The sequence below is a fragment of the Lynx rufus genome, unplaced genomic scaffold, assembly GCF_022079265.1.
Source record: "Lynx rufus isolate CCGP_SWC_20201006 ecotype Redwood Valley unplaced genomic scaffold, mLynRuf1.p SCAF_8, whole genome shotgun sequence".
Taxonomy (NCBI): Eukaryota; Metazoa; Chordata; class Mammalia; order Carnivora; family Felidae; genus Lynx; species Lynx rufus.
The window spans coordinates 1,775,718-1,799,668 of NW_025814896.1; the positions used below are offsets into that span (position 1 = coordinate 1,775,718).

At 60.5% G+C, this 23,951-nt stretch overlaps 1 protein-coding gene across 4 annotated transcripts in view; it reads right to left on the bottom strand.

The window, feature by feature from the left end:
- SS18L1 (SS18L1 subunit of BAF chromatin remodeling complex) overlaps nucleotides 1-23,951 on the bottom strand; it is a 30,920-nt gene that overhangs the window by 4,348 nt on the left and 2,621 nt on the right. For 2 of the 4 annotated variants that reach the window (XM_047068583.1, XM_047068584.1), the window contains 7 exons: nucleotides 15,805-15,881; nucleotides 15,020-15,104; nucleotides 13,552-13,696; nucleotides 12,856-13,053; nucleotides 11,527-11,691; nucleotides 11,090-11,194; nucleotides 8,882-10,184 (listed from right to left, as the gene is read on the bottom strand). In XM_047068583.1, coding sequence (XP_046924539.1) covers nucleotides 9,709-10,184; nucleotides 11,090-11,194; nucleotides 11,527-11,691; nucleotides 12,856-13,053; nucleotides 13,552-13,696; nucleotides 15,020-15,104; nucleotides 15,805-15,881 — 1,251 coding nt within the window. In that variant the 3' untranslated portion in view covers nucleotides 8,882-9,708. Of the gene's footprint in view, nucleotides 1-2,318; nucleotides 2,439-8,881; nucleotides 10,185-11,089; nucleotides 11,195-11,526; nucleotides 11,692-12,855; nucleotides 13,054-13,551; nucleotides 13,697-15,019; nucleotides 15,105-15,207; nucleotides 15,352-15,804; nucleotides 15,882-23,951 lie in introns of those variants that run through there. The other 2 variants (XM_047068585.1, XM_047068586.1) reach the window with 2 other exon arrangements.

Genomic DNA, 23,951 nt, shown 5'->3' on the forward strand with positions numbered 1-23,951 from the left:
ACATTTCGGTACAGACAGATGGAGGTTTTATAAAGACTCGCAGACTCACTCTTAAGGAGATAATCACCCACTCATTCAGGTGGCGAGGCCGGCTTTCACTGTATCTTACCTCATTGTATGTATGTATGTATTTATTTATTAAAAAAATTTTTTTTCAACGTTTTTTATTTATTTTTGGGACAGAGAGAGACAGAGCATGAACGGGGGAGGGGCAGAGAGAGAGGGAGACACAGAATCGGAAACAGGCTCCAGGCTCCGAGCCATCAGCCCAGAGCCTGACGCGGGGCTCGAACTCACGGACCGCGAGATCGTGACCTGGCTGAAGTCGGACGCTTAACCGACTGCGCCACCCAGGCGCCCCTGTATTTATTTATTTAAATGTTTATTTTTGAGAGAGACAGAGCGTGAGCAGGGGAGAGCCAGAGAGACAAGGAGACACAGGATCTGAAGCAGGCTCCAGGCTCCGAGCTGTCAGCACAGAGCCCGACACGGGGCTCGAACTCACGAACTGCGAGATCATGACCTAAGCCGAAGTCGGACGCCCAACCAACGCAGCCACCCAGGTGCCCCTCGCGGTGTATTTTAAATACTGACGGTTTGCCAGGCCATCACGTGGTGGCCATGTCGGGCAGCGGTCCTCCTGTGACAGCAGCACCTGGGCTCTGGGGAGGGTGGCCCAGATGCGCCTTGGGAGCAGGCGGGGACCCTGGGAGAGCGTCGTGCGGCCTCGGGCTCTTGGCAGACATGACCCGCAGGCAAGAGGCCAGGCCTGCCCTGTTTCAGGTGTACCTGCCTCAGGGGCCGAGGCCCATAGAGGGCTGGGCAGATGGGCGGGCTATGCTCCCGGCAGGACGCTCTGCTGTGCCGGACGGCCTGACCTCGGGGAGACTCCGCTGACCTCCAGTGGATGGGGTGTCTCCCCTTTGTGGCTGCTGCAGCTCAAAAAGCCCACGTTTCTGTCCGACGGGCCTGGAGACCAATGCTTGCCGGCGGGCTCCAAGGCAGAGCGCCCCACCCGGGCCCCTTCGCCGTCTGGGGAACGCTCGTGGGGCGAGCAAAAGCTGACGAACGGGCGAGCCCCTCCGGGAGCTGCTGCGGGACTGACCCACACGTGGAGAGGCTCAGAAGATGCCCATGTGCCCCTGGCTCTCAGTCCCTAACAACGTTCTCTCGTCAGGGAACCAGAGCTCCTGTGAGACCTGGCTACGTCTAGGGCTAGTGCAGGGAGAGCATCACGGTCCCAGAGAATAAGGAAATGCTCAGAAACAAAAGGACGGGGACATGTCAAAGGGACTGGAAGAGCTCCCACGAGGCAAACTGGACATGCTGAACAAAACAGAGAAGTACTGGAATACAACCCAGCGTATAAAACTAATATCCACAGATACATACTAATAAATGATTAAAAGTGGAGTGCGCCTTATAGAGGAACTCCAAGCAGTCTACGGTAGACAATCCCCCCCTTGAGTATGGGCTGGACTCAGGGGCTTGCTTCCGATGACTGGGGGAAGGAGAGGAAGATGGGACAGCTCGATGGCGGGGGCACCGGGTGGATGCCTCTAACCAAGCGACCACACCTAGCATCAGAGTCACATCACGTTGATGTGGGATGAGAAGGGTCTTCCGCCCCTGCGAGCTTTCCAAACCCCACAGCCCACGGTCATCCTGAGAAAAAGCTCAGACAAAGCCGACCGAGGCTGTCCAACAAAGCACCCGTCCAGTCTCCCTCACGACTGTCAAGGTCCAGAAAGACCGGGATTTCTGAGACTCTGTCCCAGCCTAAGGAGCTGTGAGACTCAATGTCCTGTGGGACCCCAGAGGGGTCCCGGGACAGAATAGGATACTGGGGGAAACCCCGTGAGATCTGGATAAGCCGGGAGTTCCGTCCACAGCAACGTGCCAGCGGAGTTTCTTAGTCGTAACGATCACGCTGTGCTCGGATGAGGTGAACAAGAGAGGAACTCTGTGCACTAGCCACACAGCTCCGCTGGAAATCTAAAACTATTCCAAAATGGGGGCGCCTGGGAGGCTCAGCCGGTTGGGCATCAGCCTTCGGCTCAGGTCGTGATCTCACGGATCATGGGTCCGAGCCCCACATTGGGCTCTCTGCTGACAGCGTGGAGCCTGCTTTGGACCCCACGTTCCCCTCGTTCTCTGCCCCTCCCCTGCTTGCGCTCTCTCTCTCAGAAATAAATAAAACATTAAAACGTAGATAAAACTATTCCCGAATGAGCGTACTAAGTGTCACTGAACGAACAGCAGCGTTACCGCGTGTGGGGCCCGGGTGGGAAGGCACGCCCTCCCCCCGACCCCCTTACCGTAGCCCGGCTGCTGCCCGGGATAGCTCTGCTGGTTGGGGTACTGCTGCTGGTACCCGGCCTGCTGCTGGGCTGCGCCCTGCTGGTACCCCGCCTGCTGCTGGCTGTACTGCGAGTTCCCTGTGGGGGGAAGGAGACACATGGGTCATTCCCAGGGACAAAGGCAGCCCTTCCCGCCACTCAGGACGTGGACGCCTCGGAAAACCCTGGGCCACCTCGACTACCTCGGAATCTTCTCTTTCCCACAAATCTTTTACGACATTTTCTCTTCTTGTTTTAGAAGATTACGAATAAACACCCAAAACGAAAGTGAACCGGAAGCGAAGGTTAATGCAAGTGTTTTGGGTTGAACCGTGTCCCCTCGAAAGGTACGTTGGAGTCCTTACCCACACACCTGTGCACGTGGTCTTATCTGGAATTAGGGTCTCTGCAGATGTGATCAGTGAGGGGCAGGCTGGCTGGACTAGAATGAGCCCTAATCCAATGACGGGTGCTGTCGTAAGAGGGAGTGTGGACACAGACGCAGGGAGAGCCACGTGTTGACAGCAGCGTGGAGTGACGTGCCTACAAGCAAGGACACCCGGGACGGCCGGAGCCACCGCAAGCGGGGACGGAGGCCGGGGACACACCCCGCATCGGCTCTCGGACCCCTGGCCCGTTTCAGCAGCACCTGGTCACGGCGGCCCTGGGCCACCACGACAGCCAGAGGCGGCAAGTCGGGACAGTCAATCCCGGCAGCCGCTCAGCTGTGGTGCCGGTCGTGGGAAGGACAAAGCACGAGGACTCGCACAGGCAACTGAACGCACCGCTGCCGATGCAGCCACATGGCGGCCAGTGGGGAGGAAACGGAGAAACTCTAACGGTCTTGGGCGGAGAATCAGTACCGGTCTCTGAGCCTTCGGAATGTTCTACACACGTCCCCCTCCCTTGCTGTCTCTTCTCACCGGTAAGGTGTGTGGGACGGGGCCGCGGGCCAGAGTGGGTCCCAAGCAGGCTACACGGACTACCCCACGTGCTTCCCGTGACACTGGGAGGGGGACACCACCACACCCCCATTTCACACACGGGGCGCAGAGAAGGGAGATTCAGAGACGGTCGGTCCTGTGGCTGATGGGACACGCTGAGGTGAGCGGCAGCTCTAAGGCTGTGTCTCCACGCGGCTCGGAAGGAGCCCTGATGTTTCCGGACACCTTCAGCGTGGAGGCGCACGTCCGCGGTGCTGGCTCAGATCCACATCGGGTTTTTCCCTTGACGTTAGGAAATCAGTGCCACAGAGCATTTTTTTTAAGGCAGATATATACATGTGTATATGTATATTTTTTTAACGTTTTTTTATTTATTCTTGAGACAGAGAGAGAGTGTGAACAGGGGAGGGTCAGAGAGAGAGGGAGACAGAATCTGAACCAGGCTCCAAACTGTCAGCACAGAGCCCGACGTGGGGCTCGAACTCACGGACCACGAGATCATGAGCTGAGCTGAACTCGGATGCTCAACCGACTGAGCCACCCAGGCACCCCAATATACCTATATATTTTTAAACGTTTATTTATTTAAGTAATCTACGCCCGACGTGGGGCTCGAAGTCACAGCCCCGAGATCATGAGCTGCACGCTCCCCCGACCGAGCCGGCCTGTATGTTTCTATCTTCACGTTGGTAAAGTCCAAGCACTATTTCAGATTCACTTTTTCTGTTTTTCAGAGAAAATGCCTTAACTCTCATTTTCAAGATCTCACCAGGCAGTGTCCACGCTAAAAGCCTCGTTGCAGAAGGAAGCCTGCAGTGAGAAAAGTGAGGGTCCCAGTGAGCGCCTCGCCGGACGTGGGCCGAGAGTTAGATGGAAATCTTCCTAGAGCCTTCCCGCCGCAGGGTCTCCAGAGCTGCCCGTTCAGGTTCAGGCTGGAGACGAAATTCCATTCACGGGTCTCCAGACGCTTTTATAAAAAGACCAGCATAAGCGTGGTTCTGTCGTGTTCTTTTGACTTAGGGCTTCGCTCTTCAAAACCACGCAGAGCGTGCAGCCTTCGTAGTGCGTTCGGTCCTGAGTCTGCAGCGGGGGCTCAGGAGACCCCGGCCCTCACTCGCCAGCGACACCTGCCAGCAGACGAATGGCTGGCCCGGAGAGGATGTGGCAGCCCCCACCTACCCGTGGGGACCCCGCTCCAAGACCCCCATGGACGCCCGAAGGCGTGGGGGCGCCAAGCTCTCCACACCCCAAGCGTTTTCCTCGACACACACCCCAAGTGCGGTTTATGAACTCGGCACAATGGGAGATTAACGGTAACGATGAAACAGACTGAGCGTCAGGGAGGGGATCCTCTGCTTCCCTCGAGGGGCCCCGTCACTGAGACGGCAGGGAGACTGTGGGTGGGGGGAGGGAGGGACTACTGTAGTTGCCTGTTCTTTTCTTTATAAGCAAAACATGTCCCAGAAAGAAGAAAATAGAGGCCAGATTATGAAAACCCGTATTTGTCGAATCCTTTTTTCTACTTTGTTTTCCCAATTAAAAGTAAGTTTTCCTTTTCTAGGAGCCGTAAAATACAAGTATTTAAAAACCAGATCCTGGTGGCGTATTTTTCTAAGCAGCAGCTTTCCCGAGAGCCGATTCACCCCGCGAGGGTGTAAAACTGTCCGCGGGGACGTCAACAGCAGCCACCAAAGCAGCGTGCTCCGACCCCAGGGCGAGTCCCCCCTACAGGGGCCCTGCAAACCCACCGCATCTGCTCTGACAGCTCCTTCCCCGAGGCCGGCAGGCTGGACGGCCACGGGTGGGCAGCCACGGGGCAGATGCAGGGCAGGACGCGGGGCGGGACGTGGCGGGCTCCACACCTCGCCTCGCTCACCCTGGAAGCACATCTGAGACACGGCGGGTCCTCCTCAGGGCTTGACGTTTTTGCTCAGTCTGCGTACCTCAGCCTCACAGCCCCTTCTTACTGGACGGTAACGGAGGAGCTCACTCACAGGCTATCCGGCTGCGGCCTGGCACCCAGGAGGTGCGCCACAAACGTTAGCGGGGACGCCCCTGGGAAGCACACATCCGCCCTCCCACGCCCGGAAAACCTTCCCTCCACCGGAGTCAAGCCCAGTAGGAAAGGGGCCTGGCTGAGCGTCGTGGACACAAAACCACCCCCAGGAACCAGTGACCCACCAGCTCAGTGACGCAGTCTATAAAAACTATGGAGCAGGGGTGCCTGGGTGGCTCAGTCGGTTAAGCGTCCGACCTCGGCTCAGGTCATGATCTCGCAGTCCCTGAGTTCGAGCCCCATGTCAGGCTCTGTGCTGACAGCTCGGAGCCCGGAGCCTGCTTCCGATTCTGTGTCTCCCTCTCTCTGACCCTCCCCTATTCATGCTGTCTCAAAAATAAATAAACATTAAAAACAACAACAACAAAAACCAGGAGCAAGGGTGTGCCTTGGGGACACGCATGGGCCACTCCGGGTCTCCTCGGGGCAAGACCCTGAGGACACCCAGGATAACAGCGCCGTGACCATGGGACCAGGGGTGCGATGGGTCTGGACGGCGACAGGGTTGGGCTGCTTTGATCTTCGGAGATAGTCAGTAACGTTTAATATCTGTAAATTTACCTTCCGCACAGGCAGATACGTTCGCGAGATCCACAAATGTGAACACGAAGCCAGCCCACCTTCAAGAGGTTCAGGGAAAAAGGCCACCCGCAGCCTGCCTGGTCGCCACCCAGTCCCCTTGCAGCCACTTCTATCGGTGTCCTGACCGTCTTTCCAGAGTTTGTCCGTGGGGTGTGTGTGCATGTGCAAACATGTACCGTGTTCCGCAGAAGGCGGCACCCCAGACACCCTGGTCCTCAGCACCCGGCCCCACCCGGATTTTCCACCACGGCAGCCACAGAGGCTTTGCTTCCTTCAACAGACACACGGACCGGTCACAGGGCCACAGACCCTGGCTCTGTCTGCTCTCCGCCACTGCAGATCTCAGTGACAGGGTGCAGCAGGACTTCAAGGCTTCCGTGGACTGCTCGGCGGGGGCCCTGATGGCGCTGTGTCCACCTGGCTCGGCCGGCCCCACATCCCCTCATCCCGCTTGGCCTGGAACCAGCCCTTTGCACGTTAGCGCCCTCTCATTCTATGGGACCACCCGGGGCTCCTGTCCCATGCCACCTCCTGTAAACCCCAGGACCAGCCGCCGCGCCCCACAAGGCTCCCCATCACACTGTGGAATAATGTAATGACTGGAAGACTCTTAATTTTGGCTTCAACCTACCCCCTCATTGCTTCCACTCGGTGCCCTCCGCCTGCACGGGGCCACGGGCCACTCACGCACATCCAGTCTCCTCAGAGCAGAACACCGCCTGCCTCTCACACCACACCCGGCTCTGCCACCCACCGTGGGGTGACCTGGGCCCTGTGACACAAGTACGGGTAGTGCCGGGTCGAGGTCCAGTTAACGAGACGGAATGAAACACTTCCAGATTCAGGAGGAAACCATTCCGTCTGCCACACCTGCCTTAAAAAAAGTGACCGTTTTAGCAAACGTCCCGCGGATTATGGGAGGCGAGAACGCGTGAGCCTAACGTAAGGGTATAAAAACGTGCGCTTCGAAGTTCCGAAGGCTGAGCGGCACGTCCTGAACTTGTCTTTGGAGCAGTCATTTCTGCCGGAAGGTTCTTTCCTGAGCACTCTCACCGGGACGCCGCAGAGCTGGCGGTGAGCAGAGGGCCCTCCCAGTGGAGAGGGCTGAGCGCCGGCGTCCCGGGAGGCAGACGGAGGGCCCACGGCCGCGGCCTCTGCGGACAGGCCCCAGTGCTGGCGGAGGAGAGCGTGCAGGGATGAGCCCCAGGTGGCCCCGGGAGCTCACCTCTTCCCGGCAGGCGGAGACCCAGCGGCGCAGACACCTGAGTGCGCCAAACTCGACTTTTTACGCGTCAAGTTGTTTCTATAATGGCCCAAACACGCAGAGTTTTAGCCGTGTAGAGCCCACCAGCTGGTGTACCCTGTGAAGTGTCACCAGCAGCTGCTACCTGGAGGCAGGTCAGTGCTCCACAGCTGTCGGCCCCTGGCCCGGAGCCATGCTGCTGGGCACAGGAACCCTCTCCCCGGGACCCCCGTCTGCAGTGTGGCCTCTGGCCGCGGCCTGTCTGCGGGTCTCCCGCTGCGAGGGGCTCCCCCTCCAGCACCCTGTCGAAGCGCCTCCCGGCGAGGCTGCGTGGGCGCGACTGCCCGGTGTGGGCCCATCTGTTCCCCCGTCAGCCCGCGATCCCTCCACCCTCCCATACCCGTGCCAGTGACAGTGACACGGGCCGGCCGCCACGGTCAGGAGCCCGCAGAGCTGTCGCTGGGCCAGCGTGGGTCTTGGAAACGTCCAAGGTGAGGGGCATGTGGTGCGCCCCGAGAACGCTCACTCACACCCGCCTTCAACTGGAAGCGAAGAGAAGCACCTGAGCTTCCGCTGCACAACAGCGCTTGGGGCGACCGTGTGGATGAGGGGACCGCCTCGGTGGTCTCGGGTGGCGAGTTTACTGTGGTCGTAACGGAAGGCACGACCAAGCGCGACACAGGAACCACCTGAGTCGTGGTGAGGAGGCAGGATAAAGGTGTTGCCCGCAGGGCGCCTGCGTGGCTCAGCCAGCTAAGCGTGCGGCTCAGGTTGGTGAGTTCGAGCCCTGCGTCAGGTCCGCTGCTGTCAGCTCAGAGCCTGCTTTGGATCCTGTCTCCCCCCCTCTCTCGGCCCCTCCCCCATTCTCTCTCTCTCAAAAATAAACAAACATTAAAACAAATTTTTTAAAAAAAAGCGCCACCCTTTCCCCATCAATGGCCAACACTCAATCACTTGACTGGTTCATAAAAACAACGGGGAACATGAAGTTGTCCATAAATAATTTTACTTCAAGGTGGTTGGGATGTTCTGTTCTCTTGTTCTACACCCATCATCAGGTTTCAGATCCAGCCAGGGGTGATGGCCAGGTCACGGCACCTGCTTTGGGAACAGGTGGGGCACCTGCCGGGGTAGGGGTGAGGACCTGCCTGGCTGTGTGATGCACAGGCACGGGCCATCACGGGGCCTGGGGAGCCAGACTCGCCAGGACAAGAAGGCTGGGTCTGAGCCGTGTTTGCAAGCAACACCCAAACGTGGAGACGGGGAATCGCTGCGGGGAAGTCCTTCCAACTGGGCAATTCTCCCGTATTCTCCACATGTCCTATAATCTCCTACCGCCATAACTAAGAAACAAGACCGCGCCACAGAAGACAGAATGCAGTTCTTCAAAAAATCAAACACAGAATTACCGGACCACCCCTAATTCTACTTCTGGGTATAAATGCAAAGGAAACAAGAGCAGGGACTCGAAGAGACATCTGCACACTGACGTTCACAGCAGCGTTATTCACGACAGCTGAGAGACAGAGACAACTCAAAAGTGTCCATCGATCGGGGCGCCTGGGGGGTCAGTCGGTTAAGTGGCTGATTTCGGCCCAGGTCACGATCTCACCGTCCGTGGGTTTGAGTCCCGCGTCGGGCTCTGGGCTGACAGCTCAGAGCCTGGAGCCCGCTTGGGATTCTGTGTCTCCCTCACTCTCCGCCCCTCCCCCACTCACGTCGTGTCTTTCTCTCCTCCCCTCTCTCAAAAATAGATGTAAAAAAATTTTAAAACATCGACCGTGAAATGGACGAACAAGATGCTGTGCCCACACACTAGAAAACGATTCCGCCTTTAAAAGGAAGGACACTCCGATAGCTGCTAACACACGTATGAACCCTGAGGACATTATGCTGACCGAAGTGAGCCACTCACAGAAGGACAAGTGCTGTATGATCCTGCATGATGGACGCAGTCACACACAGAGACAGAAAGTGGGCGCCGGGGGCTGGGGGCAGGAGATGGGAACCAGTGTCTGATGGGGGCGGAAAATCAGTCCGGAAGACGAACAAGTTCGGGGACGGACGGTTGGGACGGCCGCCCAATGTAAGTGTGCTGAACGTCACTGAACTACGCTCAGAAATGGTTCAAGCGGTAAATACTGTTGTGTTTTTAGCTTAATTCTTTTAAAAAGCCACTGTAAGCACCTGGATTTGCAAACTGCCTGTTTCATGGTTATATCTGTGTTTCCTTCCCCAGGGGCCCTGCTACGAAACCTCACGCTGTCTCCCCTTCTGATGTCCTGACCGGGAAGCTAGGCTATAAATGGGCTGATGTCCCAGTGCCCTGTGGCCTCACGGTTTTCTCTTCTCCTGGGGTCTCGCAAGGGCAGCGAGGTACCTTCACCCTATAGGGGCCCTGTCTGAGAGGTTAATGTGCAAATTTCTTCCTAGTTGTGTTTGGTGACATCACATTGGTGGCTGGAAGTCAGTGTGAGTGGGAGTATTCACAGCAGGAAAATGGGTGCGTGCTGCTACTTGGCTCTGTGTTGTCAGAATCTGCTTCTAGAACGTCACCGCCTCACCCCACCTCTGCGGACAGCTCCCAGCCCAAGCTGCACTTGATCTGGCCAGCAGGTGTTTCAAGAAACGCCCAGGCCAAACCCAAGGAAGCCACGCACCCCATGTGCATTGCCTGCCTGGCTCGGGAGGGACACGGGGTGCCCGGACCCCACAACCGAGTCGGGAACTCTTAAGGGAGCCCGTCTGAGCTCCCCCTGCACAGATGGTAGGGTCTGTGCCCCCACAACTCCAGAGCGGCCACTCCAACCACCCCGCCCGCGTCATGAGTGCAGGACCCGCAGCAGCCACAGGTACCCTTGGCCTCACAGAGTGCGGCGCCACCCGGCATAGCGCGTGTCTGACTGAAGCGTGGGCCCCGCGCAGCTTACCGCCCTCGTAGTAGTGCTGCGTGGACTCCTCGAAGGACCGGTCGTAGCTCTGCTCCGTGTACGACTGCTGGTAGGCGTAGTCTCCGTGTCCTGCGGGAAAACCCACATGGACCACAGTCAGTGGGGGGTCCAGGCCGCCTGGGCTCGGGGTTCAGTAGTGAACTGAACGGGCAACACATGGGGTCAGGAGTGCCCGGAGTCAGGCCCGATCCGTCTTTTTCCCGCAGGTTAAGTCTGTGAAGCAGCTTCCCGCCACCTCCTGGCCTCCATTCCCTTGAGACGCAGGCAGCCACCCTGCTTGGGGGTGAGCGTGAGGAGTCCGTCTGTCACAGTTTACAGAGAGGAGACCGTGTACTCAGTGCCCGACACGTGACAAGGCCCGGCGGCCCCTCATCCCGGGCACCGTGAGCCCTCAGGAGGCCTTGTCACCATCATGTGGCGGCGACACAGCTCGCCCTGCCCTGGCCTCGGCCACCTCCCCACCACCCACCCCACGCGTGCTCCGTGCTCAGGGTCCTTCCCCCTGCAAATCCCACCAATCCTAGGTGACCGCTTTCCACACCACCTCCGCAAATCCTGAGACTGTTTAAACGTGACCGAAAGGCGGCACCAAGGGAAAAGAATCCGCAGAAACTGAGCAGCAGATACAAACCGCCGCCCTCGGAAGGCATTTCATAAGGGCTCCCGTGTCCACCTTCCAAAACAATTACATGCCCTGACTGAGGGGACGGCACATCTCAGCCTCAACCCCCTGCTGCCGTTTGGGAAGGGAGAGAGGAGCCTCAAGTAGGTGAGTGGCTGTGGCCTGAACTGGAAGCTTCTCTCAGCAGAGACCAGACGTGCCCTCACCCCCGTTCCCAAAGGCACTCGGGCGAGGGGGACTCCGGGTGTCCTGCCGGCAGAGGCCGGGGGCGACGGGTCTGCACTGGGGGCGACCGGAGCACAGCGGTGGGCAGCCACCCCACGGCCGGTGCTGGGGCGGGTGCGGGCCTCACCGTCAGGGTAGTACTGCTGGCTCATGGGCTCCGAGGCGGCCTGGCCGTGTCCGTACTGCTCGCCTCCGTAGTACTCCTCCTGGCCCAGGTACTGCTGGGACGAGCCTGGGGGCAGGACGGTAACTCAGCAACGGTTCTCCCATGACGTGACAGCTTCCTCGACGGCCTGGTCGGGACCCCCCGCATCCAGCCCCCAGTCCCCGGGACCACACTTACAAACCTGACCGCCCCGGCACCTGCTGCGGACCCTGCGCCTGACTTAACCCCCTACAGCCCCTCAAGCCCGTCCACCTCCAGGAGCGGCACCGGCCCTCGTCCTTCCATATTTCGTTAGCCCCACGAGGCTCCGGACCATCCACGATCCTTGCTCAATACTACAGAACTAAAGACTCACGCCCCCCAGCTTCCCAGGCAGAAAGACGCGGTGAGGGCATTACCTTGCTGGGAGGGCCGGTAGGGCGCCAGGGGCCGCTGCCCCATCATGCTGCTCCCCTGCCCGCTCTGGCCCATCATGGCGATGGACGACTGGCCCTGGTAGTGCTGGCTCCCGCCCTGCGCCGAGTTGTAGTGGGACGAGGCCGCCTGCTGGTGCATCATGGACACTGGGCGACACGACAGACCCGAATAACCCCGAGAAGCTCCCCAGGCGGGTGTCCTCACCCTCACCCCAGACGCCGGCCGCATCCCTGTCTGACTCCAGCTCCCGGGCCACCTCCACGCACAGAGAAACACGAGTCCTGTCCTGTGATCCCTCGTCCCCCAGACTGGTTGCGAAGGAGCCATGCCCGTGCCCCCGGATGTTCAGGCCTGTGCCCTCTGGCCTGTCCAGTCGTGCCGCCCCTGCTCAGAGCCCGCTAGAGCAGCACTGCCCAGGAGGACGGGAAGTGAGCCATGCCATGACAGTAAAACAAACAGGTGAGACCTATTTTAGTAATATATCTTGGCTCGATATGCCTAGAATATCCTCATCTTGGGGCACCTGGGTGGCTCAGTTAAGTGTCTGTTGATTTCGGCTCGGATCATGATCTCACCGTCTGTAGGTCCGAGCGCCGTGTTGGGCTCTGCGCTGACAGCACGGAGCCCGCTTAGGTTTCTCTCTTTCTCTGCCCCTCCCCTGCTTGCTCATTCTCTCTCTCTCTCTCAAGAAAAAAAAAAAAAAAAGGTGCCTGGATGGCTCAGTTGGTTGAGCATCTGACTGGCTCAGGTCGTGATCTCACGGTTTGTGAATTTGAGCCCTGCGTCGGGCTCTGCTCCCCCACCCCCGCCCCTCCCCCTGCTCATGCTCTCTCCCTCCCAAAAAAGCCAGACATTACAAGACTTTGTAAAAGTAAACTAGGGAGAGAGCTCATGATCTCCCTGTCCGTACCAAGCCTCTGAAATTCAGTGTCTGACACTCTGGGACAGCTCGACGGGGACCCGACGTTTCCCAGTGCTCGGCACCCCACTCCCAGCCCACGGGTCTCCCTTGGCCCAGCGTCTGTGGCCCGGCTCGCTGCCCACTTCTGCGCTCTGGCCACACCGCCCCCGACCCCATGTGAGCCTGGTCCCGTCCTCAGATAGGGCACGGACCGCCCCTCGGCACGGCCTTGCCTGACGCTCCCGCGGGGACTGGTGGAAACCCCTTCTCCACAGAGCCAGACCTCACGTGGTCTGTTCCCACGGCCCCCACCCCTTCAGAAGCCCCACGGGACCGCGTGCACGGTCTGCACATATTTTGAAGGGTCACGGGGGCCGGCGGGGTGTCCCAGGGCTGAGCAGGGCGGTACCTGGGTTGGACTGCATGTTGATGTTGGCCCGGGACACATAGTTGCCGATGGCGCCCTGGCCCTGCAGGGGCACGCTCTGTGAGGCAGGTCCCGAGTGGCTGTAGCCAGGCCCCGTGCCGTGGCCGCTGCCCGACATACTCATGGAGGTGGTGGGCAGCGTGCTCTGTGCCGTCTGCTGCATGGACACGTGGTTCGGACCTGCCAGGAGCACAGGGAGGGGGCCTTAAACCCACCAGGGACCGCGTCTGATGGCAGGCCTGGCCCTGCCGCCAGACACCCCACGTTTCCTTCGAGCGATCGCGCGGAGGGAGGCCAGCCCGTGGTCGGCAGCGCCACCGATGAAGGAAACAAACCGAGTGCGGGAATCGCACGTTAGCTGTGACGGTGACGGTTCCCGGTGGCCAGAGATCGAGCTCTTGATCCGGAGATAACCTTTTTGCTCTTGTTTAAAAAACCCACCAGGAACCCGTGTGGATGTGAAGTCAAAGCAGAGCAGGCGACCTGAAGCGCTTTATCCCCTTTGCATGTTACCCCTGCTCACGTGCACCCGGGCACAGCGGTGCCCCCGCAGCCGGGGCCTCTGGGAGGAGGGATGCCCCACGCTCAGCTCTGCAGGGCACGGGGTGCTCTGCCGAGACAGCCAGGCACCGGGGAGCCCGAGGCGGTGACCCTGTCGCCAGTGCTCCGGGTACTCACCGTTGCCGATCTGGCCCTGCATGAGGGAGGACGGGGGCAGGCCCGTGCCAATGGCATCACTGAGGCTGCCCTGGGAGTGCAGGCCCTGGCTGGAGCCACTCTGGGACAGCGCTCCGGGGCCCAGGTTCATGTTCTGGGTGGGTGGCTGCAGGCGACAAGAAAGTAACGGGAGGCTGGTTAACCCAGAGAGGAAGCACCTGAAGCCCTCCAGGGACTCGGCGGTTCGAGAGAGCTACCTCGACGGCTCACGGCCACCTGGCAGATGTCTGTGACCGACTGCCGCTCACACACGTGATCGGTGACTGCGGACTACGAGGCCCAAACACCTCAGGCCAGGAGACGGTACACCGAGCATTCTTGTGAGCGTTCAGACCTTAAGCGAGTACCAAGCTAACCAGCACATACCGGAGATTCAAAGATGGGCCCTCCTTACTGGGGATGCAAGGGACCACCTCACCGGTCCACCGCACTGCCCCTGCCCCTGCACCCTGGCCTCAGCTGGCCAGGATTCGCTGTGTCCCTCACCCACACCACCCCATGCCCTGGGGCCTTTCCACAGACTGCCCTGTGCCCTAGCCCTCTCATTGCTCCTCCCGTGCGTGCGCCCTGCCCCGCAGCAAGCCCAACCGTGATCAGGATGTAGAAGGCGACGGGACGCACGAGGGACCCCTGCACCCTCACCTCCCGGATCCAGACCAAACAGCAGCTCCGAAGGTTCGGAGGCAGATGCTGTCTACACCTGGCCAAGAAAATGAAGTTCCCCGCAGGATCCACTGCTGTCTCCAGAGCGAGGAATCCGATTTCATAGGCCAATCAATGTCCGTTTAACAATTTCGTCGGCAAGACACCCTGGCACCTATGACATCGCTTTCCAGGGCACCAGGGGGCATCGCGTGTGTCCCAGAACGTCCCTGCCCACCACGGTCTACACGGGCCGGTCCTTCTCGCGGCTCTGCCTTCCGGTCCACCTGCGGGAGGCGGCCACTGCTGGACCTTGCCTTTGCAGCAATTATTTGATTTGGGGAAAACGGATTTTAAAAAGCTAAGCAGAAAACAAAGTATGTTGACACTTAAAACCTTCACTGCACCGGCGGCATCTCACAGTTCTGTTGCCGAATCGGAGCGCCGTTTATTCCTGGGCAGCATCTTCAGACTCGCTCAGAAGGGCTCACGATAAAGAGCGAGAATCCCCCGCACCACCTCCTGTTCCCCGCGGAGACCTGCCGCCCACCGTTTCTAGGTTTGCTTCCTCAGGGTCACCTCCCTTTGCTACAGAAACTGATGTCACAATTCTGACCGGTCCACTTCTGACTCGGGCCGACTGGCCTCCTGCCCCCTTTGCGGGCTCCTGTCTGTTCCTTGGCTACTCCACGTAACACGCTCCGACGGCTGCTCCCCGGATCGCACCGGGCAACTGCACTGGGCGAGGGTGGCCCACTGTCCCCCCCTGCCCCCCGCGGGCACTCACGGCGGGCAGCAGGGACTGCATGTTCTGGTTAGAATCCGCGATCGTGGCCAGGTAGACCAGGTTCCGGTGCAGGATCTGCTGGTACCTGCAGGGGAGGGGCACACAGTGAGGCAGCGCCCGCGGGCCAGTCGGAAGCAGCGAAGTCCACCCGGGACAGCCTCGCAGCCGGGCCCCAGGGGGACACTGACCTTCGGGGACGGGGCAGGCAACACAGCGCTCTGTGCTCTAGCACAGGGCCGGGCAGGGGAACAGGACCCGGCTTGAGTCGTGAGCGGGATCCCGTCTGACGAAAACATGCTGAAAGGCCCCGAGGCGGTGGCCCGAGGGCACGCGCCACCAGGTCTGTTCAGAGCGGTGGGAGGAGGCAGAAGACTGAGGGAGACACCGGAGCGGACGCCAGAGGACAAGCCCTCCTCCATCTGACCGTGACACGCGGCGGACTTGATCTCTCTGTCCCCTGGAAGCGGCCCCCCAAACAGGCCGGGAGGATGTGGGGAAGCCCGGTTCAATCCAGGAAAGCCCCCAGGCGCGTGGCGGCCGCTCACACGCGCCAGGCCTCCGGTGGCTCTGACAGCCAGCCCCTGCACCTACTCCGCGTCCGGCCCCGGGGGTCACACGAGGTCCCGCCCGGGGGCGCTCATCGTCCCCTGGTGTGTCCCCCAGCAGCCCCCTCCTCCCACCCTTCATTTCCCTCCACGTCGTCTCCCCCTCCTCGGGGAGCGCCCCGGGGTGGGGGGACGAGGCCATCCTCTGAGGGTGACCTCCGCAGCCCGACGGCCACTTACTGGGTGCACTCGGCCGTCTTGCCCTTGCTCTGGTAGTCCAGGATACACTGGATCAGGTGATGGTTCTCGTCCAGCATCTGAAGGGGAAGCAGATGGGAACAGGGACACAGATGTGTCTCCGGCGCCCGGCTGGAGGGTCACGGGGCGGAGCTGGAGTCGCTCCATTAGGTGCGCGACAGTAACCGTCACCCGTGTGCAGGCGTTCTACGCGCAGAACTGCCGCTCTTGCGCATCGCGCCGCTCGGCAGAACCGAATACTCTCCATGTCCCTGTGCTAAGCATGTGGCCCTCCATGTGCCGGGGTCAACCCCCCGCCCCCCCCCGCCCACCAAACCCAGGGGCGGGTCCCAGGACCTCTCACCCGGCAGATGAAGACCCACAGCCGCCGGCTCACCATTTTCTAGGGCCCGTGACCGCAGCGCATCTGTCCAGCTAGGGTGGGCCCAGAGTCTACGTTAGGGATGCTGGGCCGCCGGGTCTGTCTGGAGAGGCCAGGCAGGCAGTCCCGCCCGGGGGGGGCAGCTCGCGGCCCTGCAGGGCACCACAAAGGCCTACCACAGCCAGCTTTTCAGGACGGCCACGTCGGGGGCAGTGCCCGGGAGAGTCTGGGGAGACCCGGGAGGAGGCGATGGAAGGAAGCACAAGGGGGAGGAGGGCCTAGTGGGAGCAGGGAGGGGTGCGCCGGAGCCGGTGGGGAGGGGAGGGGAGGGCAGGGCAATGTGCACGGGGCGGTGCCCACCGAGGTGAGCCCTCCTCCAGCCAGCTGTGAAGAGAAGATCCCGGCTTATTCACCACCCGTGCCCGCGAGCACCCTCTGGAAGGAGGGGCAGGACCGCGCCCAAGGCCAACGCTGCTTTCCACGGAAAGGTCTTTACTCGGAAACTCGGCCGAAAGAAAGCTCTGTGACTTTTGTCCTCAACGACTACCGGTCACCACGGTGCGGGCTCTTCTGGGAGGGCTCAGCGCCACAGGCCCCTGAGCCAGAGGAGGCGCCCCCTGCTCGCCACCGCCCAGAGGGCAGCTCACCTTCCTCCCTGCGCAACGTGGGCTCCTCCCTGCACTCTGACCACGGAGTCCTCCTCCAGAGCTCGGGGCCCGAGCCCGTCCACGGAGGGGAGGCCAAGGCAGCACAAAGGGCCTGACTGGGCCACGCCGCAAGGCCGAGTCGGCCCCGCGGCCCTGCAGCCCTGCTAGGCGACCGTCCCCCAGCCTCTGCGACCTCGGGGTCGGTCTCTCCTGCTCGGTCTTAGTTTACAGCTCCGTCCTGTCTACCCTCCGCCGTTTTCTCCCACGTGGGGGCAGTGGAGGCAGGCACTGCGGGCCCAGGAGCCGCCAGGGGGCTTGCTGAGGGCAGGTGGCGGTGGCTGGGCCCACCACCCTGAGGGCAATCGGGACTGGGCGTCCAGGCTGATTAAGGTAAACGACTAGAATGACCTTCCTCTCCCTCCGAGAGCCACCCCTCTACGGCTTCAGCTTCCTGCCTGAAACTGCCGGGCAGGGATTCTCTCCCAAGGACACACGCCGCAGAGCTGAAGTGCTATCAGGAGGTCCGTTTTAGCATCGTCCTTTTTTTTTTCAATTTACTTCTTTTGAGACAGGCAGTGACGGAGAGAATACCCCAAGAAGGCTACGTGCTGACAGCGCAGAGCCCGACGCAGAACCCGATGTGGGACTTGAGCTGACGAACCGGGAGATCGTGACCTGAGCCGAAACCAAGAGTCGGAGGCTTAGCCGACTGAGCCGCCCAGGCGCCCCACCACATCGTCCTTAACGTTCCAAAAGGGACAGAAGCTAAAGAGTCAAGGTCAGCAACACTTCAGCAGACCGTAGCGTAAGCAGCCATCGCGAACGGTTCGCAGTTTTCCTGCGCACGAGGAAACGTACCGTTAAGGGGATCGAGGAAAAGGACACGAAATGGAGCACCATCTCAGTTAAGTTACGAACACTTGGGAAAAAAGGCCAGGCCAGAGTGGGTGACAGATGGCGGACTGGAGGCCCCTGACCTCTAAACCCTGACGACCCGGTGAGCAAGGGACGTGAACAGAGCAGAGCTGAGACAGCAGTGACAGAGTTCTAGAACCGGAGAGCAGATCCTGGGGTGCCGGATGTGACACAGCCACACCGGGAGCCCAGAGACCAGGAAGGCGGAGGCCTCAGGACCTTCCCCACTGCTCACCGGTAGGCAGGGAGGCAGAGAAGGGGGGCGAGGCAGAGGGGTAGCACCAGGGCACCGGAGGCAGGGGCGCACCCCCCAGTGTCACCACAGACCAACCCGCCCCGGGCCCTGGCCCTGAGCAAGAGTACTCCCAGGAAGCCTGCCACCTAGAAAGATCTGGACGATCTAGACGATCTAGACAAGCCGAGGCCAGCTGCAGACGCCGAACCTGGGGGAGACGAAGACCATGCAAAAAGGAAGCTTAGAAAAACAAAAGGAGAGAAAAGCGCAACTGTTACTCATATCCCCAAAAGACAAAAAAAACCGTGTTCGTTAAAATATTTTTTTATGTTTGTTTATTTTTGAAAGACAGAGACAAAGCACGAGCAGGGGAGGGGCAGAGAGAGGGAGACAGAATCTGAAGCAGGCTCCAGGCTCTGAGCTGTCAGCACAGAATCCGACGTGGGGCTCAACCTCACAGACTGCAAAATCACGACCTGAGCCGAAGTCGGACGCTCAACCGACTGAGCCACCCAGGTGCCCCAAAAGACTGTACTCGTTAATAAAAGATGCCATTAAACAAAGCAAAAAGAGCTCTGGAATATTTCTGTATTGACCAGAGCAAAAAACAACGCAAGGTTGGAATATAAAGTTGAGAAAAACTCCTAGAAAGCAGATTAAAAACACCAAAGTAGAAAACAGAAAAGATGACAAAATTAGAAAAATGATCTGACTGGCAAGAAACAATTCTTCAAGGACTTCCAGAAAGAACACACAGGGAGAAAAGTCATCTAAAAATTGGTTCAAAGTATTTTTTCAGAATTGAAGGATGTGAATTTCCATATCAGAAGGTTCTCCAAGGGGCCGACTTGCCAAAAACATCAAGGACAACACAGAGATCCTAAAAATGAACCAACTGAAAAACTACGGCAGTGAGTTTCTCCACACAGGCCAGAAGTTGGTGGACAGTGGAGAACAACTACCTGATCCCGAGTGAGGCTTCCTGAGGCGGGGCGACCAGATCCCGAGTGAGGCTGAACAGGGATGACCAGATCCGAAGACTTCCTGAGGAGGGACGACCGGATCCCGAGTGAGACTTTCTGAGGAGGGACAACCAGATCCCGAGTGAGGCTTCCTGAGGAGGGACGACCAGATCCAAGTGAGACTTTCTGAAGGGGGATGAATGGATCCCGAGGGGAGGCTTCCCGAGGAGGGACGACCGGATCCCGAGTGAGACTTTCTGAGGAGAGATGATCGGATCCTGAGGGAAGACTTCCTGAGGCGGGGTGACCGGATCCCGAGTGAGGCAGAAGAGGGATGACCAGATCCAGAGACTTTCTGAGGAGGGACGACCAGATCCTGAGTGAGACTTTCTGAAGGGGGATGATTGGATTCTGAGGGGAGACTTCCTGAGGAGGGACGACCGGATCCCGAGTGAGACTTTCCGAGGAGAGATGATTGGATCCTGAGGGGAAGCTTCCTGAGGAGGGACGACCAGATCCCGAGTGAGGCTTCCTGAGGAGGGACGACCAGATCCGGAGACTTCCTGAGGAGGGACGACCGGATCCCGAGTGAGACTTTCTGAGGAGAGATGATTGGATCCTGAGGGGAGGCTTCCCGAGGAGAGATGACCGGATCCCGAGTGAGACTTTCCGAGGAGAGATGATTGGATCCTGAGGGGAGACTTCCTGAGGAGGGACGACCGGATCCCGAGTGAGACTTTCTGAAGGGGGATGATTGGATCCTGAGGGGAGACTTCCTGAGAAGGGACGACCAGATCCCGAGTGAGGCTTCCTGAGGAGGGACGACCGGATCCCGAGTGAGACTTTCTGAAGGGGGATGATTGGATCCTGAGGGGAGACTTCCTGAGGAGGGACGACCAGATCCCGAGTGAGGCTTCCTGAGGAGGGACGACCGGATCCCAAGTGAGACTTTCTGAAGGGGGATGATTGGATCCTGAGGGGAGACTTCCTGAGGAGGGACGACCAGATCCCGAGTGAGGCTTCCTGAGGAGGGACGACCGGATCCCAAGTGAGACTTTCTGAAGGGGGATGATTGGATCCTGAGGGGAGACTTCCTGAGGAGGGATGGCCAGATCCGGAGACTTCCTGAGGAGGGACGACCGGATCCCGAGTGAGACTTTCTGAGGAGAGATGATTGGATCCTGAGGGGAGACTTCTGGAGGAGGGATGACTAGATCCAAAGACTTCCTGAGGAGGAATGACCAGATCCGGAGACTTCCTGAGGAGGGACGACCGGATCCCAAGTGAGACTTTCTGAGGAGGGACGACCAGATCCGGAGACTTCCTGAGGAGGGACGACCGGATCCCGAGTGAGACTTTCTGAGGAGAGATGATTGGATCCTGAGGGGAGACTTCCTGAGGAGGGACGACCAGATCCCGAGTGAGACTTCCTGAGGAGAGACGACCGGATCCCGAGTGAGACTTTCTGAGGAGAGATGATTGGATCCTGAGGGGAGACTTCTGGAGGAGGGATGACTAGATCCAAAGACTTCCTGAGGAGGAATGACCAGATCCGGAGACTTCCTGAGGAGGGACGACCGGATCCCAAGTGAGACTTTCTGAGGACGGACGACCAGATCCGGAGACTTCCTGAGGAGAGATGACCGGATCCCGAGTGAGACTTTCTGAGGAGAGATGATTGGATCCTGAGGGGAGACTTCCTGAGGAGGAATGACCAGATCCGGAGACTTCCTGAGGAGGGACGACCGGATCCCGAGTGAGACTTTCTGAGGAGAGATGATTGGATCCTGAGGGGAGACTTCCGGAGGAGGGATGACTAGATCCAAAGACTTCCTGAGGAGGGACGACCGGATCCCGAGTGAGACTTTCTGAAGGGGGATGATTGGATCCTGAGGGGAGACTTCCTGAGGAGGGACGACCGGATCCCGAGTGAGACTTTCCGAGGAGAGATGATTGGATCCTGAGGGGAAGCTTCCTGAGGAGGGACGACCAGATCCCGAGTGAGGCTTCCTGAGGAGGGACGACCAGATCCGGAGACTTCCTGAGGAGGGACGACCGGATCCCGAGTGAGACTTTCTGAGGAGAGATGATTGGATCCTGAGGGGAGACTTCCGGAGGAGGGATGACTAGATCCGAAGACTTCCTGAGGAGGAACGACCAGATCCAAGTGAGACTTTCTGAAGGGGGACGACCGGATCCCGAGTGAGACTTTCTGAGGAGGGACAACCAGATCCCGAGTGAGGCTTCCTGAGGAGGGACGACCAGATCCAAGTGAGACTTTCTGAAGGGGGATGACTGGATCCCGAGGGGAGGCTTCCCGAGGAGGGACGACCGGATCCCAAGTGAGACTTTCTGAGGAGAGATGATTGGATCCTGAGGGGAGACTTCTGGAGGAGGGATGACTAGATCTAAAGACTTCCTGAGGAGGAATGACCAGATCCGGAGACTTCCTGAGGAGGGACGACCGGATCCCAAGTGAGACTTTCTGAGGAGGGACGACCAGATCCGGAGACTTCCTGAGGAGGGACGACTGGATCCCAAGTGAGACTTTCTGAGGACGGACGACCAGATCCGGAGACTTCCTGAGGAGAGACGACCGGATCCCGAGTGAGACTTTCTGAGGAGAGATGATTGGATCCTGAGGGGAGACTTCCTGAGAAGGGACGACCAGATCCCGAGTGAGGCTTCCTGAGAAGGGACGACCGGATCCCGAGTGAGACTTTCTGAAGGGGGATGATTGGATCCTGAGGGGAGACTTCCTGAGGAGGGACGGCCAGATCCGGAGACTTCCTGAGAAGGGATGACCGGATCCCAGGTGAGGCTTCCTGAGGAGGGACGACCGGATCCCGAGTGAGACTTTCCAAGGAGAGATGATTGGATCCTGAGGGGAAGCTTCCTGAGGAGGGATGACCGGACCCAAGCGAGGCTTCCCGAGGAGGGACGACTCGAAAGGCTGGCAATACCATCGGGACGAGCCGGAGATCAAGGTGGAGCCGTGGCCGGTGAGTCGTGGCGAGACCCTCCCGAGCCGCTCTCCACCCCCCCCCCCCCCCCCGAGGCCAGCAGGGTGACCGGCCCCCCGCTGTGCGCGCCCGGGGGACACCCGCCTCCTGCCGGCCTCCGCGGTCCCTCCGCACCCCTCTCCGCGGCTTCCTGAGGCCTCCGCCGGCGCCGCAGCCGGGCCGCACACACCGAGCGCCCGCAGCAGGCCGGCCCGTCGCGGAAGGGCCCTGGCTCCCCGGACGGGAGCCGAGCCGGTGCCCGGTCCGCCGCCGCCTCCCGCTCCGGCCTCGGGTGGGGGGAGGCCGCCGGGGAGTGCGGTCACTCTCCGCACCGACATCCGTCACCTCCTCCCCGGAGCCTCTGGCTTCTGTCACGTCGGCGCCGCAAACGTCACGGTGCCCGCCGCGGCTCGGGCGGGAAAAGACCGGCCCGATCTCTTCACGGGCCCTGAGGGACTCGGGGACATCGGCGCCGGGTCCCCCCACTCCCGCACCTTGGGCGGGGGCGGCACTGCCTCGGTCACAGCCCGGGGATCCCGGGACAACCGGCCTCTGACTCCACGCACGCGGGCCAGGTGCTCGGGCCCCGGCCCGCTGGCCGGGGGACAGGTTAGGGGCACGGGGCCAGGGCCACCGGAACGTCAGTGGAGACACCTGTTGGTGTCACGTGGCAGACCCCGGCTGCTGCCCCGTCCCCGGGTCCCGGGCTGCCCCGCGAGGGTGGGAGGCCGGCGCGTGCCGGGGGAGCGCCCGGATGCTTCCTCACCCTCCGGCCCGAGGGGGCCCCGCGGAGCCCGGGCGGCACCTTCTCCGGAGGAGGGCCCGTGGCCTCGTGTCACGGGGCAGAGGGCCCGGGCCCGGCTCTTCCCTCCCGGAGACGGTGCTTCCTCACACTTCCCCCACGGGGGCGGCACTCAGGGCCTCACGAGCAGACCCACGGCACCCCGCGCCCCGGCCGCCCGCAGCCCCCCGGGGTCCACCGGCCCCAGGACCGGCCCCCCCGGGACCAGAGGCAGGAGGCATCGCCCCCTCCCGTCCCCGGGGATGGAAAGAGAGACAGGTTCGCGGTCTCTCTTGCCCGGGACCGTGCTCACCGGGGAGAAGGCTTTCGGTGACAACTGCCCAAGACAGTCAATTAGGCGAGCTGGGGGTGGGGGGCTCGGCGTCCGCAAGCCGCTGGCAGCGGTAGGACGGCGAATTGTTAAAAAGGCCAGTTTTACCTTCTTTACCGAGTCAGCTCACGTGCTTGAAGACGAGTTCCAGGCCTGAGAACGTACGGCACCCACCCCCAACCCAGACGGCCGTCCTTCACCTCTGTGCCCCTGCCCCCCAGCCCCCGGGCACGAAGGGCGGTGGCGCAGGGCTGGTCTGGTGCCGCCCCCTCCCTGACGCGCAGATCCCGTGCACGGCACCGGCCCTCGGGGGTCTCGCTCGTCTGCACTGGACCCGCGCCGGCAGACACGCCAGGTGCCCAGCTCCCGCAGAGCCTGTCTCCCCCCCGGACAACGTGCCGGGGGCACAGGGGGACAAGACTCCGTTCCCACCCTCCGGCCCAGAAAACGAATTAAGGAGAACGACACAAGCAGGGACGGTAAAACTCACGTTTATTAAGCGACTACCGTGTGCCAAGAAACTAAGAGGTGCCTGGCCAGCAGCCAAGGCCTGGTGTCCGGGGCCCCCTCCGATGTGCCCAAGCCCAGCCACACGGCCCACGGACGCGACTGCCACGCCACCCTGCGAGCGCGGTGGGAGCGCGGCACTGGGCGGTGGGGACCCCTGGTCCCGAACCAGCAGAGAGCAGCCCACGCAGGTCCCAGCCTGCAGGCCAGCTAGCCAGCTGCGGGGACACTGCCCGTCTCCACCTCAGGGTCCCTGGCAAAGTCACATTCCCTACGGTCCCCCCCAAGTGCCGTGCTGCCCTCTGCCCCGGCACCGAAACGGTTTGGTCACCACCGGAGAAACCTCCCGAGCGCTCAGCGCAGGCTTCCCCCAGGCTGGCTCTCCCCG